The sequence below is a fragment of the Aythya marila genome (assembly GCF_965140915.1).
Source record: "Aythya marila genome assembly, chromosome: 2".
NCBI lineage: Eukaryota > Metazoa > Chordata > Aves > Anseriformes > Anatidae > Aythya > Aythya marila.
This window is the reverse complement of record NC_139043.1, coordinates 37776408-37802274: the sequence shown is the minus strand read 5'-3', so window position 1 is coordinate 37802274 and position 25867 is coordinate 37776408. Positions and strand designations below refer to the sequence as shown.

The following is a 25867-nucleotide window of genomic DNA, read 5'->3' as shown; positions in this document are numbered from 1 at the left end:
CAGAATTCTCCTTTGTCATAGAAAGTTATCACATTTCTTTACCAAGAACATTGTGTTTTCTATAGGTTTCAGCAAATAACAGCTAATATTATATTTTCTTTGCATAGTGCATGAGGGAAGACCACAAGGATAGAACAGCGGTTTTTTATTTTGTTCATATATTCAAAGATGCTTTCATTAAATGTTTATCTATTTCTGTAAATAACACACACAGTGTACCACACAGCAACGGCATAATTAACTGCTTGTAATATCAAGGGATGTTACCATGGAAATGAATGATGGTTGCGAAATATTACTACTTAGTGCTATGTGTAGAAATTAGAAATAGTCTTTTGATCAGAAAAACAGAGGAAAGTCATTCTGTGATATTTGTCTCTTTCTTAGGGCTGAGCGTCAGAAAGAGCTTTAATTTTCTTCCCCCTCTCCCTTCACCACTGAAGCATGGCTAAGGTGGAATGCCTTTTAATGCCTCCAAAGACAATTGTTGAAATTTGTGTATATAAAACTGGCAGACAGGAGGCAGATTTTGCTTCTGTTACAGCCCTTCTCCACCAGCTTGTCTTAGACTTAAAAAAAAAAAAAATTTCCTCGTGTTCAATTTTTCCATTAATGAAATGAAGACACATCCCATCTTGTAAGCCTATCCTGTGTCTTTGGTCTTAATATAAATGCAGAATAGTACTCAGCTGATAGTGAAAAAGTATATTTGCCATAGCTATTACTATCCCAGCATTATCACCGATATACATGTATTTTCCTGATGTTTCTTTTTCACATACACTGGCCCTTTTCAGGAAATAATATGGTCGCATGTGCCTTTATTAATGAGGTAATGTTCTTCAACATTTTTCTTTCTTTGAGGTATTTTTCTGCTAGTGCAGATAAACACTTCAAGGCTCAATGATTCAGAAAGCTGTAATATACTGGTTAAATATTGCAATATTGTAACCTGTCATAATGTTACTTACTTTATGAATAATTTTGATTGCTTTCCTCTTTTCTTTTGACTATGTGGAAAGAAAAGCATCAAAGTAGCAAGTGCATTCAGAAGAATATTTTTCCTGGTAAATGTGACCTTTGTCTGATAGAGCAGATCATGAATAATTTGTCTAAGAGATACACACTCAAATATCACTCAGAAGGCACCACAATATCTGCTGGACTGCTCCTCTCTTGTCCTTCACATTCGACATGGGACTGATTTGGAGGTCTTAGTTCAGCATGGAGTGAGTCCAGAGGGTCTCTAACAGCAAAGGTTCAGCATGTCCCAGACTTGAGACAACAGTGTTGTTAAATGGCAGTTCAAATGGCAGCAGTTAATAATACTGCCGTCTGAGATCTGCTTTTCTAGAATCTTTAGAGTCTGGAGCCTGTCAGTACCAACCCAGGATTAAAGCACAGTGTCTTAACAAAAAATGAATTAAAACTCTGGAGAAGTATCAATCCTCCATAGGCAAGCACTAATAGGAGAGGTTGTGAAGGATGTTTATGAGCTTGCCAGGTTTGTTGCAGAAAGAAAATTGATGAATTTTAAAATGTCATCTGTTTATAAGGGACAGGAAACAATCCATCATCACAGTTCTTAAGACTGAAGGACCTGACATTAGTTTCCAGCAGAGATAATAGTTTCAGATCTCCAAGTATGTAAAAGTTTACCAAATAATCAACACGTGTAGTACAGGAAGTCCTTTTCATGAGAGGCAATTTAAAGGAACATTGGTTCCATATTAACTCGGATATGTGGATCTTTATATAGAAACTATTCTTTTTTGATGGGCAATTCATCAGGTTATGAATGTACAGAAACTAAGGTCATTCCACACTTGCTTTGCTTAAGGACAGCACTATGTAAATGTAGGTGGGTTGCTTCCACAGCTAGCTGAGGTCCAGGAGCAATTTAGCTGCTCTCTCACAGCATAGAGCCTCAGATAATAAGCCCTGTGGACTCATATCAGCTCTGCAAAGAGCTAGCTCACATGGTTCAGCACAACACCCTAGAAATACATGCAAAGGTACCCAGTTATACAGAGTAAACATAAGTCTGCCTGATTTTATTAGTTTCATCTTAGTTCTGGCACAACTTAACTTGAGCCAGCTGCTAGACAGACATTCATTTGGGTCTCTGAAAAACATTGCTCAGTATCCAGGTTTTTAAATCACTTCTTGTCTTGAAGGCAACATCACTAAAACCTCTCAGCTCTGACCTGCACCTAGTAAGTTTTTACACTTAAGCATGCTGGCTTAGCTGGACCAAAGCAAATAAATCCTTCTCTGAGCTATCTGTACAAGGCTGGTTGAGTTGTCCTTACAGTGCATTTTCTAATGTTTCTGCTATCTGTAATGTGTTGCTATGTCCTTCACCAGTATTACAGTACATCTCTGGTCCTCCAGTATCATTAAAGAAGGGAGGTCAAAAGGTGAAGATTTCATCCCCCTTCTTTTAAATGCCACTGAAATGACATAATAGCTCTAGGCTTTCATATGTAGACTACATAACTGTACATTTTTACAAAATGCCCAGAAGTTACAGTGTCACAGTAAAAAACAAACAAATAACAAGAAATATAGTCTTTTACCTAACTAAGTGGCTTACTATTCACAGAAAGCATCTTTGGATAAGATCATAGGATATGTCCCTTCCACAGGCATCAGGAAATTCTGGCAATTGTTAGACTCACTTACACTTATACCACCTGACATGTTCCAGACAAACATTATTCAGAAGTCTCATTAAACATAGTTCAAAGCCACCTTTTCACTGTAATTATTGCAAACGGTGAGCATGGAAGAAAAAATATAAAAATACAGGAACAGAAACTTACAGGATATAGTTGGTGCATAATTTTAGTCACTGTGTGAAATAGAACCTTTAAAACCTTAATTAGATTGGCTTCATCCATCCCTCTTTTAACAGTCAATGGAGTTGTTACCGGGATGCATTTCATTATAAAGATCACTTGCAGTGGGGGAGGGAGAGGAGGAGAGAGTTTACTTAATTGCTCATTATTTAGAGGCTGATATATTACTCAATATAGATCTGCATGCAGTACTTGTAAAATTTCTGCAATATAGTACTGAATTCTTGGTTTAAGTACCATGTGAAGAAAGGAAAGGTTATGAAATTTTTGTAAGTACAAAATGAAATGGAAATTATTCTGCTGCCCTGGGTTGAAATGAAATGCTTTATCATTTTTTTCTTTTTTTTTTCTTTTTTTTTTTTTCTTTTTTTTTTTTTTTAGGTAATAAGTACATTAAATTAGTTCCCTCATGCTTAGGATGTAAATAAAACAACCCATAGTTCATAAACTCAGTGCAATTAGAAATGCTGTAAGTAAAAAAGGTCACATCAAACAGTCCTTTAGTCTAAGGGGGTTGCTGCTTTGGTTAAGAATAAAGATGTAAAATAACCTGTAAAAATCACTTACAGAACATTAACAGATTTATTAAACAATATGGGAGTGGTTACTGTGAAACAAATATTTGTTATATAGCTTTGGATTCAGATTCTCACTTCTGGTCACACTCAATTTATAAATATATATGTGTGTAGGAAGAATAAAAGTGTAATTCTTTGTGCCCCATGAATTCAAACCACCTTTTTGTCTCTTAAAGGTAACTCTTAAGGTCAAAAACACACAGTTAACCAGTAGAGAGCTGCTTTGTTTCTACAACTGTGCTAATCCTGAAAGTCCCAACTGTGATAGGCACCTACAAACCCTTTCATTCCGGCAGTCTTGATGAAAAAGTGAAGATTTAAATAATGAGGCTCCCACACCCTATCATTACCTAAATTAACACCTTTCCTTGCAAGTTTCAGCAAATTCTTGTCACGGTGTTTAATTCCATTGATCCTTTTCCTTCACTTCTTGTAGTGAGCATCTTCCTACTACTGACAACCACTGACAATCCACCCTTTCATTCCCATCTTCTCTCAGGCATTGGATTGTCTTATGATGTCAGCTTTAGAGGAATTAAACCTTTATACATCAAATTCTGGCATGACTAAATTGTTAATTTCCCCATTATTTCCATAGATACCTATTGTATTCTTATGGTTGAGCCTTGACATTGTTTTGCTTATTATTATTTTCTTCAAGATCTACCTTTGATTTAAACTGCCAAGTGAGCAGGGACATATTTCGTAGAATCACAGATTCATAGAACAGTGGAAGGGACCTTAAAGATCACCTAGTTCCAACCCACCTGCCACAGGCCAGATCACCTTCCACTAGACCAGGTTGCTCAAAGCCCCATCCAGCCTGGCACTGAACACCTCCAGGGATGAGGCATCCACAGCTTCTCTGGACAACCTGTCCAGTGCCTCACTGCCCTTACAGGGAAGGATTTTTTCCTAATGTCTAATCTAAATCTTTCCTCTTTTAGGTTAAGACCATTCCCCTTTGTCCTATCAATATCTATCCAATTAAAGAGTCCCTCTCCCCTTTAAGTACTGAAAGGCTGCAATGAGGTCTCCCTGGAGCCTTCTCTTCTCCAGGCTGAACATCCCCTGCTTTCTCAGCCCTTCTACACAAGAGAGGTGCTCCAGCCCTCTGATCATCTTCATGGTCCTCCTCTGGACCCACTCTAACAGACCCACATCTTTCTTGTGCTGGGGACCCCAGACCTGGATGTCGTGCTCCAGGTCGGGCCTCACCAGGGCAGAGCAGAGGGCCACGGTCACCTCCCTTGACCCTGCTGGTCATGCCTCTGTTGATGCAGCCCAGGACACAGTTGGCCTTCTGGGCTGCAAGCGCACACTGCTGGCTCATGTCAAGCCTTTTGTCCACCAGAACCCTCAAGTCCTTCTCTGCAGGGCTGCTCTCAGTGAGTTTTCTCCCATTCTGTGCACTTGTCTGCAACTGCCCTGACCCACGTGCAGCACCTTGCACTTGGTCTTGTTGAACTTCATTAGGTTCACATGGGACCAGTTATCTAGCTTATCATATATGATACGTTTCTTTCACTCTTCACACTTTGTTTAGCCTTTCATGGTCGCTCATCGTGTTCAGAATATATGTCATCTTTAGAAGAAGGGCATAGAGCTATTTGAATGATGCTAGAAACCAACTGTTTTCACAGAAGAGGACTGCAGTGGTAGATGGACCAGGTGACACTGAAAAGTTCCCATCTTCAGAACAGAGCAACAGCATGACTCAAAATTTTCAGAGGGAGCAAACCTACCCAATCTGCACAAGATATTCAAAAGTGCAGTGAGAAAAAAAAATAAGGGAAACGGGAAAATGACTTTCCTTTAACATGTGTTTATAATTGTTTTTATTAATGGGAATTTAACTACACTTCACAGCTGGGCTCAACTTGCTTTTCAATTATAATCTGGGCTCAAATCCAGTACTGTTGTCAATAATCTATTTCTAAGGACTTATGAGTAAGTGATACAAATATGACTCAAGGCTTGAAATATCATCTTTTTTTTCTTTTTTTTTTTTAAGTGAAAACTAGTGTAAATTACAATCTCTTCTACTAGCCACAACAATTTCCCGTGCTGCAAGTGACACTGCTGAATGGACATATCATAGAATTCAGTGATTTCTGACATCAGACTTCTCAGGAACAATAAAACAGATCTTGCAGTCATTTTACCCCAAACAGAGATGCACTCCATGGATACCTAAAAAGTCTTAAAGAGCATAACATTTATTTTAGTAATAATGCCCCATCTTCTCATGGCATGTTTGACACAAATTTCTTCTTCTGTTACAGAAATGCCATAGATGTAAAAGGTTAGAAACAACTGTTTGCAATGAACAGAGAGACTATAGTTAATAGTAGAGTGAGATTTCCTAAATCAAAAAAGTCTAAAAAAAAAAAAAAAAAAGTTATAAAATACATGTGAGTAATAAAGACAAAATAGTTTGAGTGATACAATGAGGTTTATAAATCACCCCTATTCTTTCTTCCCAGCCTTCTGGAGATGGCACTTCAAGTTAGTATCTTTGCTTTATTAGCCTCAGTCCTTAAACAGAATAGAAAAGTCCTATAGCTGTAGTCAGGATCCATAGTTTCACCATCTGTGCTACTTGAAAATTGAAAGTACTTGTTTCAAACTGAGTATTCCTTCCTAATAAAGAATAGTCTTTAGTTTAGATGTTTTAGGTTTTCTTCTGGTTAACTTACTCATTCATTCGATACATGACATGCGTCATAGAAAAGGGCCTTAAGAATATTCAAATGAAATCTGGGGCATTTATGGATGTTTACTGTTAAAACTTTCAATCTGTCCAGGTTTTTATGTGGCATTTAACACAATGGTATTTAAATAAGTCATTCTGCTTGTAAAATCAGAAACAGTTTTAATGAATTCAGCCATACAGGAAGGAGAAAACCTTGTGTTTTAGAAACCTCTGCATGATCTACTATAACTGCCTTTTACACAGCCACAGCAATTTTAAGGTGTAGTGTCTGCAATCTATTGCAGTATGAAGAAAGTGTTTAGATTGTAAGGAAGTGAAATAGTGAAGTTTTCTCTTAGGACAGGTTCCAATTTCTTATAGCTATTAAGTTTGTCACTTATGCAGAACGAATTCTTATTTACTTGTCACTTCACACTACAGTGATTTTTTTTTTAATTCTAGTGAACATAAACAGCAACAGGGAGACAGGAAGATTCACAGAAGGAGAGAGGGGAAAAAAGTCACTTTGAACTTTAAGAAAAATATGTTGATTGTAAGTGCCCAGAGGCTGGTGGTCCTAGTAGGCGTTTGTAGTCATGGATAAAGAGGGATGCACATGAAATGTGCAGATGTCATTTGTCTCAGCAATGATCAGGACCATACATTCATGTAAGCAGTATGGGATAGTACAGTATTTTACCACCATTGGGGCCATAGTTTCTAAAAAAAAATTTAAAATGAGCTCTGTATAGCCAGAGGATGCTCTCTCACCTGCATTGGGAGGCATGGTGTCCATGCTTGTTATACATTCTTTTTGGAAGCACAGGATGTCTGGGTATACACTCTTGTCTTTGTACACCATGCCACTGATGCAGACATAATGTGTATGTTAAGCATTATTTGCTCTTAATATGTAAATTAGAGTTCATAGTTAGAGTTGATCTTGCCTTTGAACAAAAGATGGAAAAAATTACCTCATGACCCCTCCAGTCTCGTTCTCTACATGTCTGCAATTCTATGCATTGCTATGAGTTGATGATTGGTGATTTTTTACCATATATTTCTCTGATTTTGCAAGCATTACCACACATTAAATATTAACTCTGATTTCATAAAAACAATCATACAAAAGGGTTGGAATATGTGGCACGAAACCGAAGAGTCGTCTGTGTGCCTTGACATCTGCTTGAACTTTGTTTTTTTTTGTTTCCTCTTTGGAATAATACAGAGCTGAGGTAACACACTTATCTCTTCCTTTTCTACTGATGACCTTGGCAATTAAAATGTCTTTTTGCCTTCTGACTTTGTTTGAACCAGGTTCTCCATAATGGAAAGCTAGGGTGAAAAACATAGATTTAACATGATTTTGGCACTGTTGATTGTTCACAAATCATTGATCAGAAAACTAGTATTTCATTAATACTGAAGCTTGCAACCATTTGTGGTTAGCCCCTCTCAGCAAGAAGCACCTTCCCAGAAAGGCCACATAGAGCCTGGGTTAAAATAGAAATCATTAGGACAGAGATGGACTGTGAAAAAGAAGTGGTACAGAAGAAAGTGAAGAACCTCAGAGAGCAAGGATGTTAAGGTTATTACCAGGTTCAGTTTTCTCCACATACACCCAATTTTGTGTCAGTGAAAGTTAAGTCCATGTCATGCACCTGCAGGGCTGTAGTTCTGCATATCTCCTTCCTCCCTGGTGGGAGTGAAGAAGTGCATGTTTGTCTTCCACATGTAAAACCATGAAGGGATGGATGCCTGAGAGGACCTTGGGTACAACAGACTAGTTTTCCTGCTGGTGCCACTACCTGTCTTAATTTAACACTGCTTTGGTTGGGTTTATTGCCGAATCTGTATTGAATTCATGCTATTATTTTAAGTGAATATTAGTTTACTTAATAAGCATCTAAAATAGCTAGGCCAAACATAGCTTTTCCACATTCAGAGAGGAAATTTGGTCTGTAAAACTGTTTTTGAACAGCCCCTTTCCCTGGCTGGGGAACTCAGCAGTGGCTCTGCTCACCATCATGCAATATGTAGCAGCTCAGTCATCAAAGAGCATAAGCCTTCTCTAATTTTCCTGCTAGGAGCTGCTGTGGATTATCTTCCTCTTTCATCTTTGTACAGCGAATGATAGCATGCCTTCAGTCTAAATTTTAGAAGTTAAATTAGGGAGAGGAAATAGAAATCTTGCTTTTTTGATAGTACTTGTACAGTGAGTTGAGCATCTGAAATTAGTTACAATTTGGGAAAGGGGCAGGAAATGGAAAGTATTTCATCTTAATTCTACAGTTGTTTCAGCTAGCCTATTGCTACCCAAATCACTACTTAATGCATTGTTTTCCTGTGTTTTGTAGAAAAGAAGGACAAAAATGCAATAGTGCGTATTATTGCTCTACTTACAGTTGGCTTTAAAGAACAACAGGGCAGCTGATCACAGTCTTCCTAAGGAAATAGTTATTAACTGGTCTGGTATTTATCAAACTTAAATAAATAAGCATCCAAAATCAGTTCTCATCCATTACATAAAAAAACATCCCTTAGGTTATGAGTCTTGTTTGAGGGCAGCCATTATAGCACATAACATTGCTGACTTCTGGGGACAACAAATGGTTTTATGTCTCTAGTATTTTTGAATTTTAATCTCGAGTGCAATTAGGGTATAACAGTTCATTTTGTGAAAATAAGGCATTTCTTAACTTTTGAACATTTACCAATAAGATATTTCTAGCATAGAATCAAACTGGACTTGATTTTCAGTAATCTAATATTCACATAATCAATTGTTTTCAATTTATTGCATCAATGTTTGTTTTACAGGTAGGAAGGTGTTTTCAGTTCCTAATTGATACCTGCTTTAAAAAAATAGTTCATTATTTTATGAAACAAATATTAGAAATTAAAGGTACTAATATACAGCATGAGATAGGGGGGGAAATTAATATATGGCCAATTCATATACATAAAACAATTCTCTCAAAATACTGTAACATTTCCTATGAAGGAAGATTAAGTGATGCATCTCTGCTAAATGTAAACATCCTTCAGCTGAGCAATATCATATCAAATGTCATGCTTCCCCACACTCTCAAGAGTGCTAGTGGTTTTTAAAGTATTTTCAGTTATAAAGATGTATTTTGAGATACAGAAGAGTAAAAGAGGAAGCTTTTGTCTGCACTGGAGAGTGTAGTTTCCCAGTTCATCTCACTAACTGACAGGTCTGGGAGGTCCCAGTGCAGGAAAGAGGGCTGGATGAAAGTCCCTCAGATGAGGACTGCCAAGCCCTCGGCACAGCTCTTCACTGTTGGGCAGCCCTGGAGGTAGGTACTGAGTTGCTTGCCATCCCTCCTCTTCTTCCCACCTCTGCTTCTGGCCAAAATGGATTGCAAAGCGTGGTCCCAACTGGAGGACGTGATTGAGGAGGCACTCATGCAGAATCACATTGCCTTTATGCTTCTTTCCTCGGAGGATTTTTTTTTTAAATTCTTCTCTACTCATTAGTGAGGGAAAAAGAATTAGCACTGATCAATTTGGACTCCATACTTAGCACTTATTTGGTAGATAATAAACTCTGCATTCAAAAGGGATGAGTGTAATAAATTAGAAGCCATGTGCTATTCGAGGACATATTTAGAAGAAGAAAAATCCATTGCCAATTCCACAGGGAAACCTTCATTCTGTTTCAGTGTACTAGAGAAAGACTTCCCGATTTATGACCTTATGTCACAACTGTTACTGGGGGAAAAGTGGCTGATTACAGTGATTTGCATCTTGGGACATTTTTCTGCGCTAAGTGGAAGTGTGCTCTTTGAGTCCAGAACTCTTTGAGGCCTTAGAACAAATTCCAAGTGGGCATTCTTCAAAAATAGATTTTAATGATTTTAACTGATTAAAACAAATAGACCCTGTATATCCAAGATGTACATGTATGTCATACGGTACTTGTAAATTCAAGGAAAAATGTTAGAAATTCAACAGTTCAGTATTAGAAAATTCTGCTGTATTTCCAGCCTTTTTTCTCATTCTTTTTTTTTTTCTTTTTTTTTTCTTTTTTTTTTCTCTGAAGGCAATATTAAAATCTGGTATTAATAATGCTAGAGTAAATATATGATGGTACAAGCATTTATATTAATTTTTACTGCTGGCTAACTTTCATAGCTCTATTCATAAGTTCTTAGAAATCTCAATACCTTTCTTCACAGTAACAGATGTTTCTTTGTAGCAATGATAGATTCTTTTTCATTCTTTTGAAATTCTGCCTTAAAGAACACCTGTAAAGAACAGAAATAGTAATAGTTTATTTCTACATCATGTGGAAGGTCAGCTTTTGTTCTCTCTCTTATTTTCCTGTTCTTTTTAGATTTCCCACATTTGGTCTTCAGCAGGTTTGAGGTTTGTTTTGAATTATTTTCTTGGTCCGTCTGCTTAGTTATTATGCATACCTTAGTTTTTAATACATATTTTTAATTTATATGAGGGATCAAACACTATAGAAATGTCTTTCTTTCTAATGTTCAGAAATAGAAAAAACAGCTAAATTCAACAATTCAGATCATGATTATGTATTGCTTTCCTCCCTGTGAAGACTTGGACTTTGGATTTCAGATTTTTAAAGTTCTGGACCTTTTTAAAAGTAGAAAATCATGCATTGCTTGTTAAACAGTGGAAATCACTATCTAAAGCATAATTATATAAGTAAATATCTATATCTTTTATTTATCAAATTGAGAGACTAGACAATTTAGATGTGAAATGTTAAAAAGGCAAGTAAAATGTTTAATTTAGTATGTTTTCTCTCGGATCTTGTTGCTACATATTTGTAGAAAGATCTAATTTTACATTATTTTTAGCCTTCATAATGCAGTCTTTCTGATGTGAGATTTATACTAGACTGTTCGGTTGTATTGTTTGACTTCATTGCTGCAGGAGTCTGCTGTATGATAAATCATAAGTGCTAAATAATGTAAACATGGATATCCTTATTCAGATGGGCTGCTAACACAAAGATGAGTCTTCCTAACCCCACTGTTGCTCTTAACCTTGATCTTTCGTGAACTCATCCTCCATTGCCTTTTGTTGTTCTATCCTCTTTTATTCCTTCTGCTTCTCAGATAGCTTCTCTACAAGGGCATTTAGTGTTAAGGCTTGGATCCTTTCCCCTCTTTGCCCTTTCTATTTGTCATTTATGCCCACAACCGACTTCTGGTCCACAAACAATTTCAGACTTATTTATATGTGGTTCTTAAATGCACATTTCTACTTCTAATCTTTATTCTTGTCCAGTCTCCCACATACCACTCTTTTGATATTTCTTCTGTAAACACAAAACTTAAGCCATGTTGCACAATGTTTTTACTTGAAACTTCATTTTGTGTCAAAGTTGGCAGCAGCATCATATACATCCTTGTCAGCATGCTCTGTAACATTTTTGGCTTTTCAGTGGTTCAGGCCCTGAACCTGTAGGATGTTTTTAAAAATAAACAAATGGAACATATGAATGGATTAAGCTCTAATTAAGCACCTGGGATACAAATATTCATGAGCAGCAAAGCTTTGTTACCAGATGAGTGTCACTGAAGGATTTGGGCTTAGCTGTGTGTGTAAGACAGGAGTGGCACAAAGCAGTATCCTTTCATTTTCAGTTGACAGATACCATCTTGTTCTGTAAATCAGTCACCAAGGCTCACTGCTGTTTTTTTAAGGATTGAGGAGGAAGGGAATAAAGGTGGAAAAGGACCTGACATAAAGAGTCTGCAGACGTTTAGTTTCTCTGGGCGGGTTTGGCCTGCAGCATTGCATGGGATTTCCCTGACATGGGGAAAACCACTGCAGCTCCATCTCTGATGTGTCACCTAGCCTCCAGCCCCAACTCCAGCATACGCCATATACCTGCTTATTGAAATGCATGGAATGGAAAAAGCTCTAGTAGGTATAGAAGATGGGTGTCTTCTGAAGTGACAGTACTGCATGGCTGTTTCTGGCACATAAACTTTGCTCAACCCTGGGTCTTTTACCTAAAAGAAGGGACTGGAAAGAGAATGAAATTTTCAGTCTTGCTATAAAGAAGTGATCCAGCATATCTGCAGTGGCCAGGATCTACATTAAAATTGCTGACCTTTTACCCTAAACCTTTCTGTGGGCTGCAGCAGACTCCTGTAAATGTCCTTGAGTGCTTCCAAAGCATTTGCAGGCTCAAAGATACATGAGGCCAATTTTTTCTTCTAGGGCTCAGTAGCAGCCTGAGTCCATTAGTACATTGAGGCGGTAGAAGGCCAGAGGGGCACAGCATTACTGCAGGTGTCCTGGCAGCAGCGATGGGCTTTGGCTGGCCCAGCTTCCAGAGCTAATAAGGTTGTCAGCCTCTAGGTCTGTGTGGAATTGTGTTTGCAGGTCACAAGGTTTCATTGTGAGGACATAAGTCAGTGGCAAGTTGGCAGCACGTTAGAGATTATTTAGGGAATGTTCTCTAATTACCCTTTTTTTTTTTTTTTTTTTTTTTGGTGTTGCAGGAAATATTCAGGAAGTCATATTACAAGAACACTTGGAAAAAGAAGATGAAATTCTGGTTTCCTTGGCTGGTTTGAAGCAGGTATAACTATTGCTTAACTTAACCTTCTTATATCCCGCAGCGCTATTAATCCTTTATTTTTTTCTCTCTTTTTTTATTCTCTTTGTATACTGCTGTTATACTAATGCATCAAGCTTTGCAGAGTACTTAAACTCAGCTATAAAGACTCAGATAAAACTCAGCTATAAAGACTTCAAATGACTTGCACAGTATTTGCTCCCTGAAAACTTCTGGAGAGGCCTTGAATGAGAGCTGAGGAAGCACAATTCAAGTTTTGGGCATAAATCACACCAGATTTTTCTTAATGCAATGTACATGCTATGCAATAATCATTCTTATGTCCCCATTATTTTATTGTTATGGCACTTGAGTGTCATTCAATTTAAAGAAATTTAAAGAATGCCACATACATAAAATGAGAATGTTACTGAGGATCTGAAACTCTGATTATACTATCCTATGCTCCCTTGAAGTTCATTTTATCAGGAAAGATGCTAAGTCTGTAACAAGGTAGGGAATAATATTAGCAGTTTCATTCTCTTTAGGTTTCTTTAATACATGTTTTCCAGAATTTGATAAAATCATATTGCATTGATATTTATGTCTTTAGCCAGTATAGTCGGTATATTAATAACTGACTTCCTTTCTTCAAAACAGATATTATGGGGAAATGGTGTATGAAAGCATTCTGTTGTGGAGCTTTACAAAACTCAGAATTCCTCCAAATTTATAATTTACACTCTTTCCTGTCCCATTCAACAACAGATCAAAGATATTCTGAAAGGTTCCCTGCGTTTCAACCAGAGCCAGCTGGAAGCTGAAGAAAATGAGCAAATCACGATAGCGGATGATCATTACTGCTCCAACAGTCAGAACAAAGGGACTGGCGATGTCCTAAAGGGACCTGTTATGACAAAGCAACAGTTCATCTCAGGACAACAGGTAGGACAGAAATATCTCAGACAGGCCACTGATGGAATTAGTCTTACATTTTTTGGATACTCCCTTTGTCATGGCCAAACACTACATAGGGACACACCAGTTGCAGCCCACCTCCCCTGTAAAAGAAGCCAGGTCTAGTCAGAAACACAACTTGTTTCTTGATGAAAGATGATCGGGCCTTAAGCATCAAGACCCAGAATTGCTGGTGCGTATGAAGAAATGGTTAAAAGTCTATGTCTAGTTACTCTTCCACTCACATCGATTCTTCTACTGTAGCATTATGCTTCACACACAGTTATTTAAGTCAAAGTGTTATGCATTGTTTGCCGAGGGGTGTGTGGGGGAGGTGTTCTTCTTTCAGGTTGTTGAATCTACTTTGCAGATTAATTTCCTACAAAGAGATGTCAAAACTGGAGGTGAATGTTCCCATATCAGTTGATTATTCTCATTGTCCTTGTCCTCCAGAATTACATTATGTAAGAGCTGATTTTCTGCATTGCAGTGTATGCATGGCCAGTGCCAAAAAGGAAATAGCGAGGAGGTTACTTTTACCTTCTACTTCACTGTATTGACTTTCTCCTTGAATCAGTAAACAAGATTGTCACGTACAAAGCATTCAGTCACCAAACAAGTTCATACCCAAAGTTATTTTTCCATAACATTAAAAGCTTCCTCTCTGTCTAAGGCTCGGTCTGACTCAAATGTGATCTTAAAAACCAGCATTTTTTAATAAGCACATTTCTATATAATTTTCAATATTAGAGTTCTGAAGTTATCTGCCAGGCCATTGCTGATACTCACACTTGAAAATGAGTAGCAGCACTGAATCACCTCAGAGTCTAGCTAGGTCTGCAATGAAGTTTACTCTTGACAAGTTTACCTAGGAACTAGAGGAAATATTTACTCATTTTCAAATAATGACACAGTTGTTTTGATTCATTACACACAATCCTGCCGATTTAGACCATTCTATGTATGAAATAATACAAATAATATTTTAGTTGTATTTCAGTATTAGAACGAATACTAATATTTTTTTATTTTTTTTTACTTAGCAATGACAGGTTCACGGAGCCAAGTTTTTTTACTTGGTTTTATTATAGAAATTGGAAGGTAGAATGCCATAAAAAACAACAGCATGCAGTTAGTGTGTGCAGACCCTGTTCATGCTGGAGAAGACCTAACACAGATGCTGCTCCAAACGTGTCACTGAGCAGTGTTGTTGGGTCATTGCACTGTGAGTGTTGGGAGTGTGGCAGGTGAAGCCTGCTCTGTGCAAGTTTCTTTCCAGTGGAAACTTTGAGGTCTCATCCCAGTGTGTAGTCAGGATATGCATCCAGCCCCGGGAACTGAGCAGCATTCCCGGGTTCCACAATTTGTGTGCTCTGTGAAGCAGTTAGTAAGCCAACCACAAATGATGTGAGTTGGTGTTGTACAAGCCAAGCGCCAGCAGAACACTGAATGAGGCTTCAGCACAGTATGGGTTACGTTTGCACATACAGCACATTCATACTGATTAGCCCCTCTTGCCTTATCATCTGAAACTTCCAATTATGATAATGAGTTGTGGCCCCTATTCCAGAAGGAGAAATAGAAGATTCACTGTAGAAATGCTCGTTGTTGGGGAGCCACGTGGCAGTCCAGGAGGACTGGTAGTATCCCCCTGTTCTATTCTGTTTCTGAGCCCATCAATACAAAATCAATCAAATCCAAAAATCAAACAAAAAGATGAGAGCTTTGGGCCCTTTTTTTAATAAAATGAAAAATAAAAAAGGAAAATAAAACTGCTAAATTTAGTAGGCTATGAAATGAAACCAGTAATTATTGGGGTTAATTGCTGCACAGCCCAGGTTTTTTTGTTCTGGTGAAGAAAATGGGCTGCACTAATGCCCTGGGTCAAGCTGGGAGAGCTGCAGGTGGGTTAAAAATTCCAGCCATCTCTAGTCCATTTAATGCATTTCTTGATAAACAAGTATTTACATTTTTTGTGACTTTGGTAATGCATGTTATTCTATTTAATGTGACTTATACTGTAAAGATTTTTCTCTGGTGGAATTACAGGGGTAATTCTGGGACATCTGGAAAAGTTACAGGTGTAGCTATCATGTAATTGAGATTAAAGTCTGGTCTTTTGTGCTTGGTTGTAACACGAGTATACATTATTTATCATCTTTTAAAAGTGCTCATCCTCTTTTTTGCCTCAAATTCCTTTTCTGAAAAATGAGGATAAGGATACAGCCCTTCTTTGGAAAGGAAAGCTGCAAAATTAAAAATGCAAAAAATGAAGATAAAAGACTCAAAGAAGTAGAGCATTTGTTGGAATGTTTGGCTTTGGTAGCAGTATGCAGTTGACAAACAGAAGGCTTCTGTTGCTAAATAATGAATGATAATTAACACATTATCTTGCCTTTATGTCTATTCAAAGAAGGAGGCAAAATGAGCTGCTGTTCGTCTAAGCTTTCTTGAATTGTGTTCTTACAGTTAGTTTTAACTCATTCACAGTATGAAGGCAATTGAAATAAGCCTGGTGCTAGTAGCTGATATTCATCAGGAAAGTGTTTGGAGAAGCCATATGGCAATGGGCGTAAGGTTGTTAAGTTTCAAAGCTACTGGAAGTATAATTCTGTCATTTTTCATTTATTCAGTAGTGGCAGCAGATGGGAGAAAACATGGTTCACGTCAGCATGAGTTTCCTGAAACAGAAATAGGCAGAACAAGGAGGGAGGAGGTATTTTACCTCTGGAAAAATCGGTACCAAAATACCAGTGTGTTGTAGGGATGGGCAAACATTTACAGGAGGCCCTTTTCTATCATTTTTGGGTCACTATATATGCTATATCACGTCTGATATGTCAGTGAGTGATACGTCTCTTTAACTCAACCTGAAAGTGTGGTTAGAATGAAAAATAGTGTAACAAAGCACAGCACTAACAAAAAAGGAATTGAAATGAGTGGTTTTCTTTCCTTTCCCTTTATTAAAGGGCAGGATGCTTTTTTTAACTATGCAGGAACACATTTTGTGAAACAGAAGTTAGGAATTTGCAGCACCAGTGCAAAACACTTATGACCAGAGGTCCTTGCTGGAGTTCAGTGCCGTAAGAAAGGTGACCCATTAGCCATCCTTGTCACAGAATCACAGAACAACTGAGGTTGGAAGGAACCTCTGAACGTCATCTGGTCCAACCCCCCTGCTCAAGAAAGGTCACCCAGAGCAGCTTGCCCATGACCATGTCCAGATGGCTTCTGAAGATCTCCAAGGAGGGAACTCCACAACCTCTCTGGGCAGCCTGTGCCAGTGCTCTGTCACCTGCAAAGTAAAGAAATGCTTCCTGATGTTGAGATGGAACCTCCTGTGTTCCAGTTTGTGCCCATTGCCTCTTGTCCTGGCAGGGGCAGCACTAAAAAGAGCCTGGCTCTGGCTTCTTTGCTTCCTCCCTTCAGGTATTTAGGTACATTGACAAGAGCCCCCTGAGCCTGCTCTTCTCCTGGCTGAGCAGTCCCAGCTCTCTCAGCCTCCTCGTGAGAGAAGTGCTCCAGTCCCTTCATCATCTCGGTGGCCTTAAGCTGGACTCTTTCCAATATGTCCATGTCACCCTACCCAAGGTGGAGCCATCTCAACACAAGGGCTGTGAGGACTGAAATAGCATGATCCTGATAGCTTGGAATAATAAAATGTGTAATTTTGCAAAATGAGACTGTACTGCATTCACTGGGAGCTTTTACACAGAAGCGTGGAAGGAAGCCAGGTCAGTTATGCAAGGGTTGTCGTTTAAAGTAACAGGTATTTCTGTTGTACAGAAGTGAAAAAACAAAGTGCTGAAATTTTAACGTGGCATTTAGGGCTCCCAAAAAAAGCTTCACCTGGCTCTGTCTTGTGGCTGCACTGGGTGCCTACAAACCCAGGTGACTGCTGGCACATGACTGGAGCACGGCAGTAGTGCTGCAGTGCCTCTTTCCTCAGCCCCCTGGAGATGGCAACTGAATGACAGCACCTCAAACAGACCAGAGGAAAGTAAATGCTAATTAATAACGAATGATGTCTCATGTCAGAAGTGCTTAAATAGTGAAGTATCTCTCCATGTAGATCTATTTGAATTCATTGTCGTTGTCATGTTGTTTATTCACATTTTGTGAATAAATTTGTTGTTTATTCACATTTGGACTACCCTGGTTCTGCACAAAACAGGAAGTTTGAGATCGGTTTTGATAACATTTGGTACAAGATAGTTGTTGACATTTTTAAAAGCAATCTGCTCTGTTTGGTTTATGTGAATTTTATTAAGACATCCAAGGAAAATGAATTAGTTTCAAAGACTAATAGATGTACATTTGTGTCAGTCTGGCAACTGTCTTTTATAGGGACCTTTAAAATTGTAACTGATACTTGGACTTAATATATTTCCATTTGAATGATTAAGTTCTAAATTGAGTTACTTACAAAACAGATTGATACATATTATTGTACAGATACTAACTGGATAACAGAAATCAAACATTTTTATAAATTATAAAAACAGAATATTTGCTGCAAAGGGAAACATTTAAACCCTCGTTTGTACATACTTATTTGTTTGAAGAAAACAGCTCACAGTTCTATATTTGAACTTATTTTCACATCCAGTTAATATATATCTTGTTTGTGACTTTTAACAGTTTGGAGCAACCATGTATATAATAACCAAAAACTTGTAACTCCCCTATTTCATATTACAGTTCCATCTTAGTTACCAGTGGGTTTTTGTTCCTTGAGTTACTCTATAGTTCCCTTTCAAGAGTATTCTGCTCTTATTATTACTTTGCTATAATTAGTAATCAGAGTGACAGAAAATTGTTTTCAGCTGTAATAACAAATTTGGCAGTGTAAGTTTTGCTAGAGGACATGGATAGCTTAAACCCAACTTGTGGCTTGGTGATACTTGTGATGACCTCCAGACTCCAATTTTATATATTGTATTGAGAGTCTAACCATATGTCATTCAAATTCTTCCCGTTTTTCTTTTTTGTTAGTTTTTGCATTTCTTTTTTTTTTTTTTCTCTAATACATGCAACCTCTCTTTTACCCCAAAGTGAATTTACATTTTTTTTATTTGGTAAAAGAGCTGAAGGGCTTGTATTTGACACACATTTCCATACTCCTCCTTTTTGCTGATCTTACATTACTGAAATCAAATATACTGATTTCAATACCACACCACTTCAAGACACTTGTCCCACTCAGGCCACTTGGCAGGTTGCATTATGATGCTAAAACATTTACAACTAAGAAGTCAGTCACATTATTTTTGATGGACATAGTGCTGTATAGGCGTTGAATCCATCAACGCCTATACAGAAGAAACTAGAAGGTATTGTCTATTTGCATTGCAACCAGTTAATAAGCTTGGTCAACAAGGGAGAAATCCCACCTTGCTGTATATGGCAGTTCTCCCTTCTAATTATAGACACTCTGTCTGCTGAAAAGCTGGTTTTCTTCCTTCAGGTAGGAATATAAGATTGCTAGGTCATGGAGAATTTTCTGATATGCTGAAACTAATCTTGATCCGCTACTGGAGTGTTTATGAACACTCATTTCTCAAGGTCTAACCAGGTAGAAAAGGGATTCCCAGACCCTAGTTTTCTGTTATAATTAGGCAGTACTCAGCTCCTCAGCCCACAACACCAAGTCTCAAAGCCCTGAAAGCCCTGATCTGCCAAACCTGAGCTGGTGCACACTAAAATCCAGGAAATGTTATATCAAACCATTCTCCTGAAGAACTGCAAGATGCCATTGTACATGCAAATCTGCAAAACAAAATTCTCAATACGTCTTCATGAACTACTGTAGAAAACTGACAGCAGTATGAAAAGAAGTACCTAATATCCTCACAACTATAATGTATGTATTAGAAGCCTAGCTACTATGATCACTACACAGCTGCATTATGATAAGGAAACATATAAGAACTCTATATGAGTTAAGGTATTTTGTAAATAATAAATTATTTCATCCAGTTAATACCCACTTTTTTTTTTTAACTTCTTGATCTGAGCATTGCTACTTTTGAACAATGACTGTTCCTTTATCACATGATATATCTCTGATGTGTGTCATAACCTCTTTAAGTGGGAAAATGAGTACTAACTTTAAGTCCTTTCTGTGCTGTGTTCTTACAGACTACAACTGATGCGAGCACCAGTGAGAGTAAGAGCACCGATGACTATATAATAGTTTCCGAAGAAGACGAAAGAAGCAGAAGTGCTGTCCCAGAGCCAGCGCAGTCCCTTCAGGCACACAAGGAAGCAGCAGTGAAGCCAGAAGCTCCGTCTCGTCCTTTGATATTCTCTGACCCGCTGATGGGCTCCATCTCAGCCTCCTCCAGCAACCTGAGTTCCAGCCCTGATGACAACAGTAGTAATAACAGCAAAGATTCTGACTTTGCTATTGTCAGCCCACTGGACATCTAATGGAAACTGGTTGGGAGAGGTTAGGAGGTCAGTTGGTATACCTCAGCTCAACTTCCTATGGTTCAACGGGCTGGATGGTTCTTTGGATTAGAAGGACAGAAAATAGATAAAGGTAACCCATTTCAGCTGCCAAAAGCCTAGGTAAAAAGAAATAATAAAAAATTTGTTTGCAACTCTTCAAAAAGAATATACACCTTGTAATGACTGCCTTAAATAAAAAAACAGTAAAACCCAGTTCTAATGTACAGTTATTCTTAGTTATAGAGCTATCTTACTTAGGAGCTTTGTTACTATAGAACTGCTTTCCCAAAATAGAATAGTATGTGCTAGGTACCATAATGGATTAGGAAATGTTTAGATTCTTGGCATCAGACCTGACGTGGCAAAGACAAGCTAGATTCAATGTCATCCTTTCAGAAAATATGCTAGACTGGGTTTTCTGAATAGGCAAGAGTACTATTTCTTCAGAGACTGTGACTAGAGAAGTAGAAAATGTATATTAGAAAGATTAAAAGCATCATCCTGCCACTAGGCTTGTTCCCAGTTGAGGAATCCTAGTTTCTTTATTTTCATCCAACAGTAGCTTGAGATTTGTTAAATGCACAAGTTTGTGTAATTGTTCTTCAGCACTATGTTAAAGTCGAATGTGTTACAAATTCATTGAGAATGGGGACCTATACAGCAGAGCCTTATTTTCCTTTGCCTACTTATTTCCCCGTGAGAGTTCCCAGGTCACCTCTTTTCCTCTTTGTCTGTCTGCTTGTATTCCCCTGGCATGAATTAATTTTGATGTTATTGAGATTACTGCCATCAAAGATTAGGTGCAAGGGAAATTACAGTATTTCATAGTGTAGACCTGAGCCAGATGAACTAAAACTAGCTTCAGTATGGTAACTTGTCAGGGAAGGATGCAAAGTGATATAAAATGCTCATAATTAAAAGCACTTAACATTTCATTAATATTATCTTCTATAGATTATGTTTACATATATGCCTATATGATTTCCACATTTCTAGTCAGAAAAAAAGAAAATAAAAACACATACTGGTGCAGCAGCGTTAACCAACAGGTGAAGTTTTAAATTAACTGCAGATCTTGTTCTTCTATGAAAAACTGTATTACTTTCCCATCAAGTATATAGTGCCTCTGATGATATTTATTTCAAGTAGATAAGATCTTTTTTTTTTTTTTTTTTTACCCACTGATCCCCTTAAATCCTTTTGGAATTCACAAAAAAGAAGATGGTAGTCAGAGGAAGCCTGCCTATGCAGAACCTACACAAAAATAACCCAAGGAAGCAGTGCTAGAAAGTTACTCCATTTATAACAAGAGCACAAAAAATGCATTATTTAGTTTGAAGATACATATACAGTATACCATGCAAGAATTTTTTAACTGCATGTCAAAGCTAATGTTAATATGGTCTTAAAAATGGTAGTCATTTGCTGATTAGTCTGTAATTGTCAATGGAGTTAAGTACAGTATTCCAAAGATGAGGTGATGTGGTTTGCTGGTTTTAGATTTTACAAGGTCTGTGTCAGTGACTGAAACAAAGAGATAACTGTCATTATCTCGTGTAAGTACGTGGCTGCTGCCGTATCCTCACACATTCAGAAACCACCATGTAGTTCTTCTAAGATTTTTTGTGCCTTGTAAAATGATTAAATGGTGGAATGTTATGAGCAGGAATAGCATCGTGCATCTTTGTGAGAGGCTGGTGTGAACAGTCAGATGACTTTGTTTAGATGGACGATCTTAAATGCATAACATTTCGGAGAGGTGTTTATTGGGGGTTAGTTTTAAGCTTCATAGAAAATCACTTTGGAATTCAACATGCATGCCTGTCTTCAGGTTTATTTTATTTCCCTGAGTTTGCATGAATGCCAGGGGATTAGGTGGCTGTTGATTTATTTAAGTCTTTCAAGCTTTTCTAGCCTTAACCCATTCAGCAAGGCTTGTGCCACATCACCAACAAAGGGGAATCTGTTCAAGAGGTACCTATGAAAAGAGAAAAGAAATATTTTGGGGACAGAGAGAAAAGTTTTTATATTCTGTGTTACATAAGCCTTCAGAGATTCCAAAACTTTGGCAGGGGAAAATGTTTTTACTTTTTTTTATTACTTTTTTTTTTAAGAATCATTCTTTTCATTTCTGGTTGTTTGTTTCAGGGATCACATTGCTGTTTTCTTGAGCAGTCTCATTGCAAATGGAAGAGTGTGATTTGTACAGTTCTTTTATTTTTATAAGTTAGTTACATCTTCAGTATAGCATATTTTAAAACAGCGCTGGAAGTATATAAAGATTTTTGGAGTTTCTAACAAGTTTTCACTAAGCAGTGAATACCATTGAGCTGAATGCCTGTCATGCCATGGGATATAGTAAGATCCTCAGAAGCAGAGAGATGATTATACAAGGAAGATTAGAGCAAATTCCAGTAAATGAATCTGCTTTGGTTATACCATGTCCTTGCACATCACAAGTACGTTGTCTTTGATACTTAACCATAGTACAGAGATAGTTAAAATTTTATGTATTCGTTAAGTCAGAAGCCTGTAAGTTAGACAAAATGTCAAATCATCACCCTGTCTTGCCTTATATTAAGAATATACTGAGAAATAAGTTGTCATTTAAAATACAAGGTTATTTTTTTTCCCCAGAAATTACCTGCTTGTAATGTTTGTGGATACCAGTAATCAGAAAAAACATACACATTGCAAATTTCTGATGAAAACTAATATGGGTTTAAGATATGTATCTGAGACTGTTGTAGGGTATCTCACATCTGTAATTTTTATGAATGTTTAAAGTCTCTTGCATGTCATGTCAGTTTAATGTACTGCAGAAAGGCAGTATGATATTTTGACTGGGTATTCATTTAGTTGTGGAGCTTTGTATCTTTACTCTGGAAGAACATCTAGCCCGCTTTATTAAAGAAAGAGTTAACAAATTTTCTGGGCTGTGCTTGTGCTGTTTTCCCAAAAAAGGGGAAAAGCTTTTTTACTGGAATATGGGAAGTATGATTTCTCAAGACAAGGGTTATTAGAAACTTAAAACTATCTCATTATCTATATAAGCAGATAGATTATTAATATTTTATTCAGATTTTATGTATTTGATACAGGGAATCAAATTGCTTGTCATTTATCTAACCCAAGCAACACAGAACATTTCCTATTTACCATATTTACTGTATCTGAAAATAACATACAAGAATTTAAAATTGTGTAACTTTTCTGCGTTTTCATTAAACTTGGTACAGTTACATTATCTTGTCTCAGTCACAATCTCAGTATCTGTACAGTACTTTTCTGCATCTCAATACTTAAATGGACATTCTTAAATGGCTCTTGTGATTCTGCAGTGTGTTGTCCTCGTTAGATGGCACTGAGGCAGCTATTATAAAGATTAAATTTCAGATTAAAGGTCTTTATGGTATACTTGTGCTTGGCAGTTGCAATGTCATCTGTTCAAATAGGGACGTAGCAGTCCTGACTTGAACAGATTTCCACGTTCTGGGTCTCAGCCTTTAAAGAATACTTTTGATTTTGTGCTATATGTGTTGGTCTGGAATGAATGTAATGGTTTATTAGACTTGAAAAGGTGCAATTTCATAAAATAAACTTCATTTGGCTACAGAATAGCAATTACACTGTCTCATAATCTATGCTGTCCTTCTAAGAACGATTATATACAGTCGGCATTAGTATTTCCTGTGTTGCTGAATCTGCTAGACTCTTACTTTAGTAGTTAGCTAAATTTAGAGATGAAAGAGTATGAAAGAAGGCCATCGGAGAAACAGCAACTTGAAACATGCACATTGGCAACTTGTTTGCCTGCTGCTTGCAATATATTTAACCACTAAAACAGTGCTAGAGGTTTTAGATATGTGGGAGGATCCTGCAAGAGGTAAAGTGCATAACCCTAGAAGCAGAAGATGAGCAGGAAGGGATGCAACAGGGGACTTTTAAACTACAAATTGTTTAGGGAAGGAATCATCTCTGAATTTGTACAGAACTTCTCAAATAGTGTGTCGTAATTACAGACATTGTCAAAATTGGATTAATAACAGTGCGCTTATCGTTTCACCAGGTCCTGCTCTTTCAAACAGTGAGCTAGATGTAATCCAATAATAATAGCTCTGCTGATAGCAGCAGTTTCATATCGGAGAAGAATTTGGTCCCACACTGCTGAAGTAAGTGCAATTGAGGAGCATTTAATAAATTAATTAAACAAAACAAAAAGAAACATGAAAATGGGACAATGTTGCTGAATACAAAAAGCTGTGTTTACCTCAAGGTACACATGAAGTATTTGCTACAGTGCTCTGTATGTGTACCATGTACCTTGCTTGTACTTTTTACCTTATACCTTTCACCTATGTCAGGTAAGTTTGGGCAAACCTGTCTTTGTTTTTAACTTGCAAAATCATAGCTGATGCTTAACTGGAGGATACATTAAGATATATCAGCTGCAGAGGGAAAACACTGCTGTTCCACATGCTATGAATGGTAAGGATTTGATCCTTCAAGTCCCACTTTCACTGTCTTCTTGGGTGGCAACATGAACAACCTTGTAAGCACTATCAGAGGCTTGATGGAAGCTCTGCTGCTGAAGTTGTCACGTGCAGTCACAGAGCTTGGAGCTGAGAACGTTTTCACAGCTTTGCCTTTCACGGCAATTTTTAGGGACTGGCAAGATGAGGTTGCTCTGAATTTTTAAGTAGTACAAAGAAGCATTCAAAGATGCTATAAATTATCATGTCAGTATTTGAGGCCTTTTAGAATATAAATTGCTACATACTTTTGAGAGAGAAGAATAGTTGTCACAATATCTTGATCTCCTACCTGCTGTGTTAATTGAATCCAGGGGACAGGGGGAATATAGTAGCAATTTCAGATCCACATTAAATTCTTCTTTAAAATGAGAAAAAATACAAAGCACACAGATACTAAAAGGCAGATTCTCAGAAATACCATTTAGCTTACTAAATAATACATACCTCTGTGCAATACTCAGGAATGTGCAACATTTTTAATCCATAAATAGAGGAACTTGCAACAGCCTGGAACACATGGCAAAAATGTACATGAATGCAAGCCTGTTCCTAAAAACATTTTTAAAGATCCATGGATTAAAATACATAAAAATTATGTTATGTATGTATATATATAGAGAGAGAGAGTTTTAATAAGCAACAAGCTTTTTTAGTCTTGCAAAGATTATCAGATTTTGGTAAAGATTCACCTGGCTCAGAAAAGTGCTAAGTTTTCTTTAAAATCTGATTATTTTTTGTCCCACCATGCATGATTCCCATTAGCACTGACACTGATGTCTGGATTGCTGCAGTATTTGCTCCCACATCCAAGTGTAATACCCAGCAGCAGGCCAGCGGCTGAGCAGAATTATGGTATGTCTCAGTGTGAGCACTCTGGACATTACTTTCTCCAGTTACTGACTTAATCACGTATTAGTGCCTTTCAATCTCTACCTGTGCTTTATCTGAAGGTGTTGTTTTTCAATCTTTGTAAGGCATGCAAGACTTCTGGCATCACGTGCATTGTACATGCAGCAATGAAACTCCAGCCTCCAGGTGGTACCACAGGGCAAATTATGATGGAACCTAAAGGTTGGTGTCCAGGACCATGATGTACTTCTTGTGTTTCAGAATTATGCTTCAGGTCAATAACTTTCAAAATCTGGAGAAAATTAATTCCAATATGGTGAACAATGAACTGCACACGATTACTAAGTTGTGAAGAAGTTGTGATGGATGGGGGA

General features: G+C 37.5%; 1 protein-coding gene across 5 annotated transcripts in view; it reads left to right on the top strand.

The window, feature by feature from the left end:
• Positions 1-23723, top strand: part of TBC1D5 (TBC1 domain family member 5) — a 318698-nt gene extending 294975 nt beyond the window's left edge. For all 5 annotated transcript variants that reach the window (XM_082754395.1, XM_082754394.1, XM_082754396.1 and 2 more), the window contains 3 exons: positions 12644-12723; positions 13468-13644; positions 19798-23723. In XM_082754395.1, coding sequence (XP_082610521.1) covers positions 12644-12723; positions 13468-13644; positions 19798-20088 — 548 coding nt within the window. In that variant the 3' untranslated portion in view covers positions 20089-23723. The remainder of the gene's footprint in view (positions 1-12643; positions 12724-13467; positions 13645-19797) is intronic.
• Positions 23724-25867: the final 2144 nt, after the last annotated feature.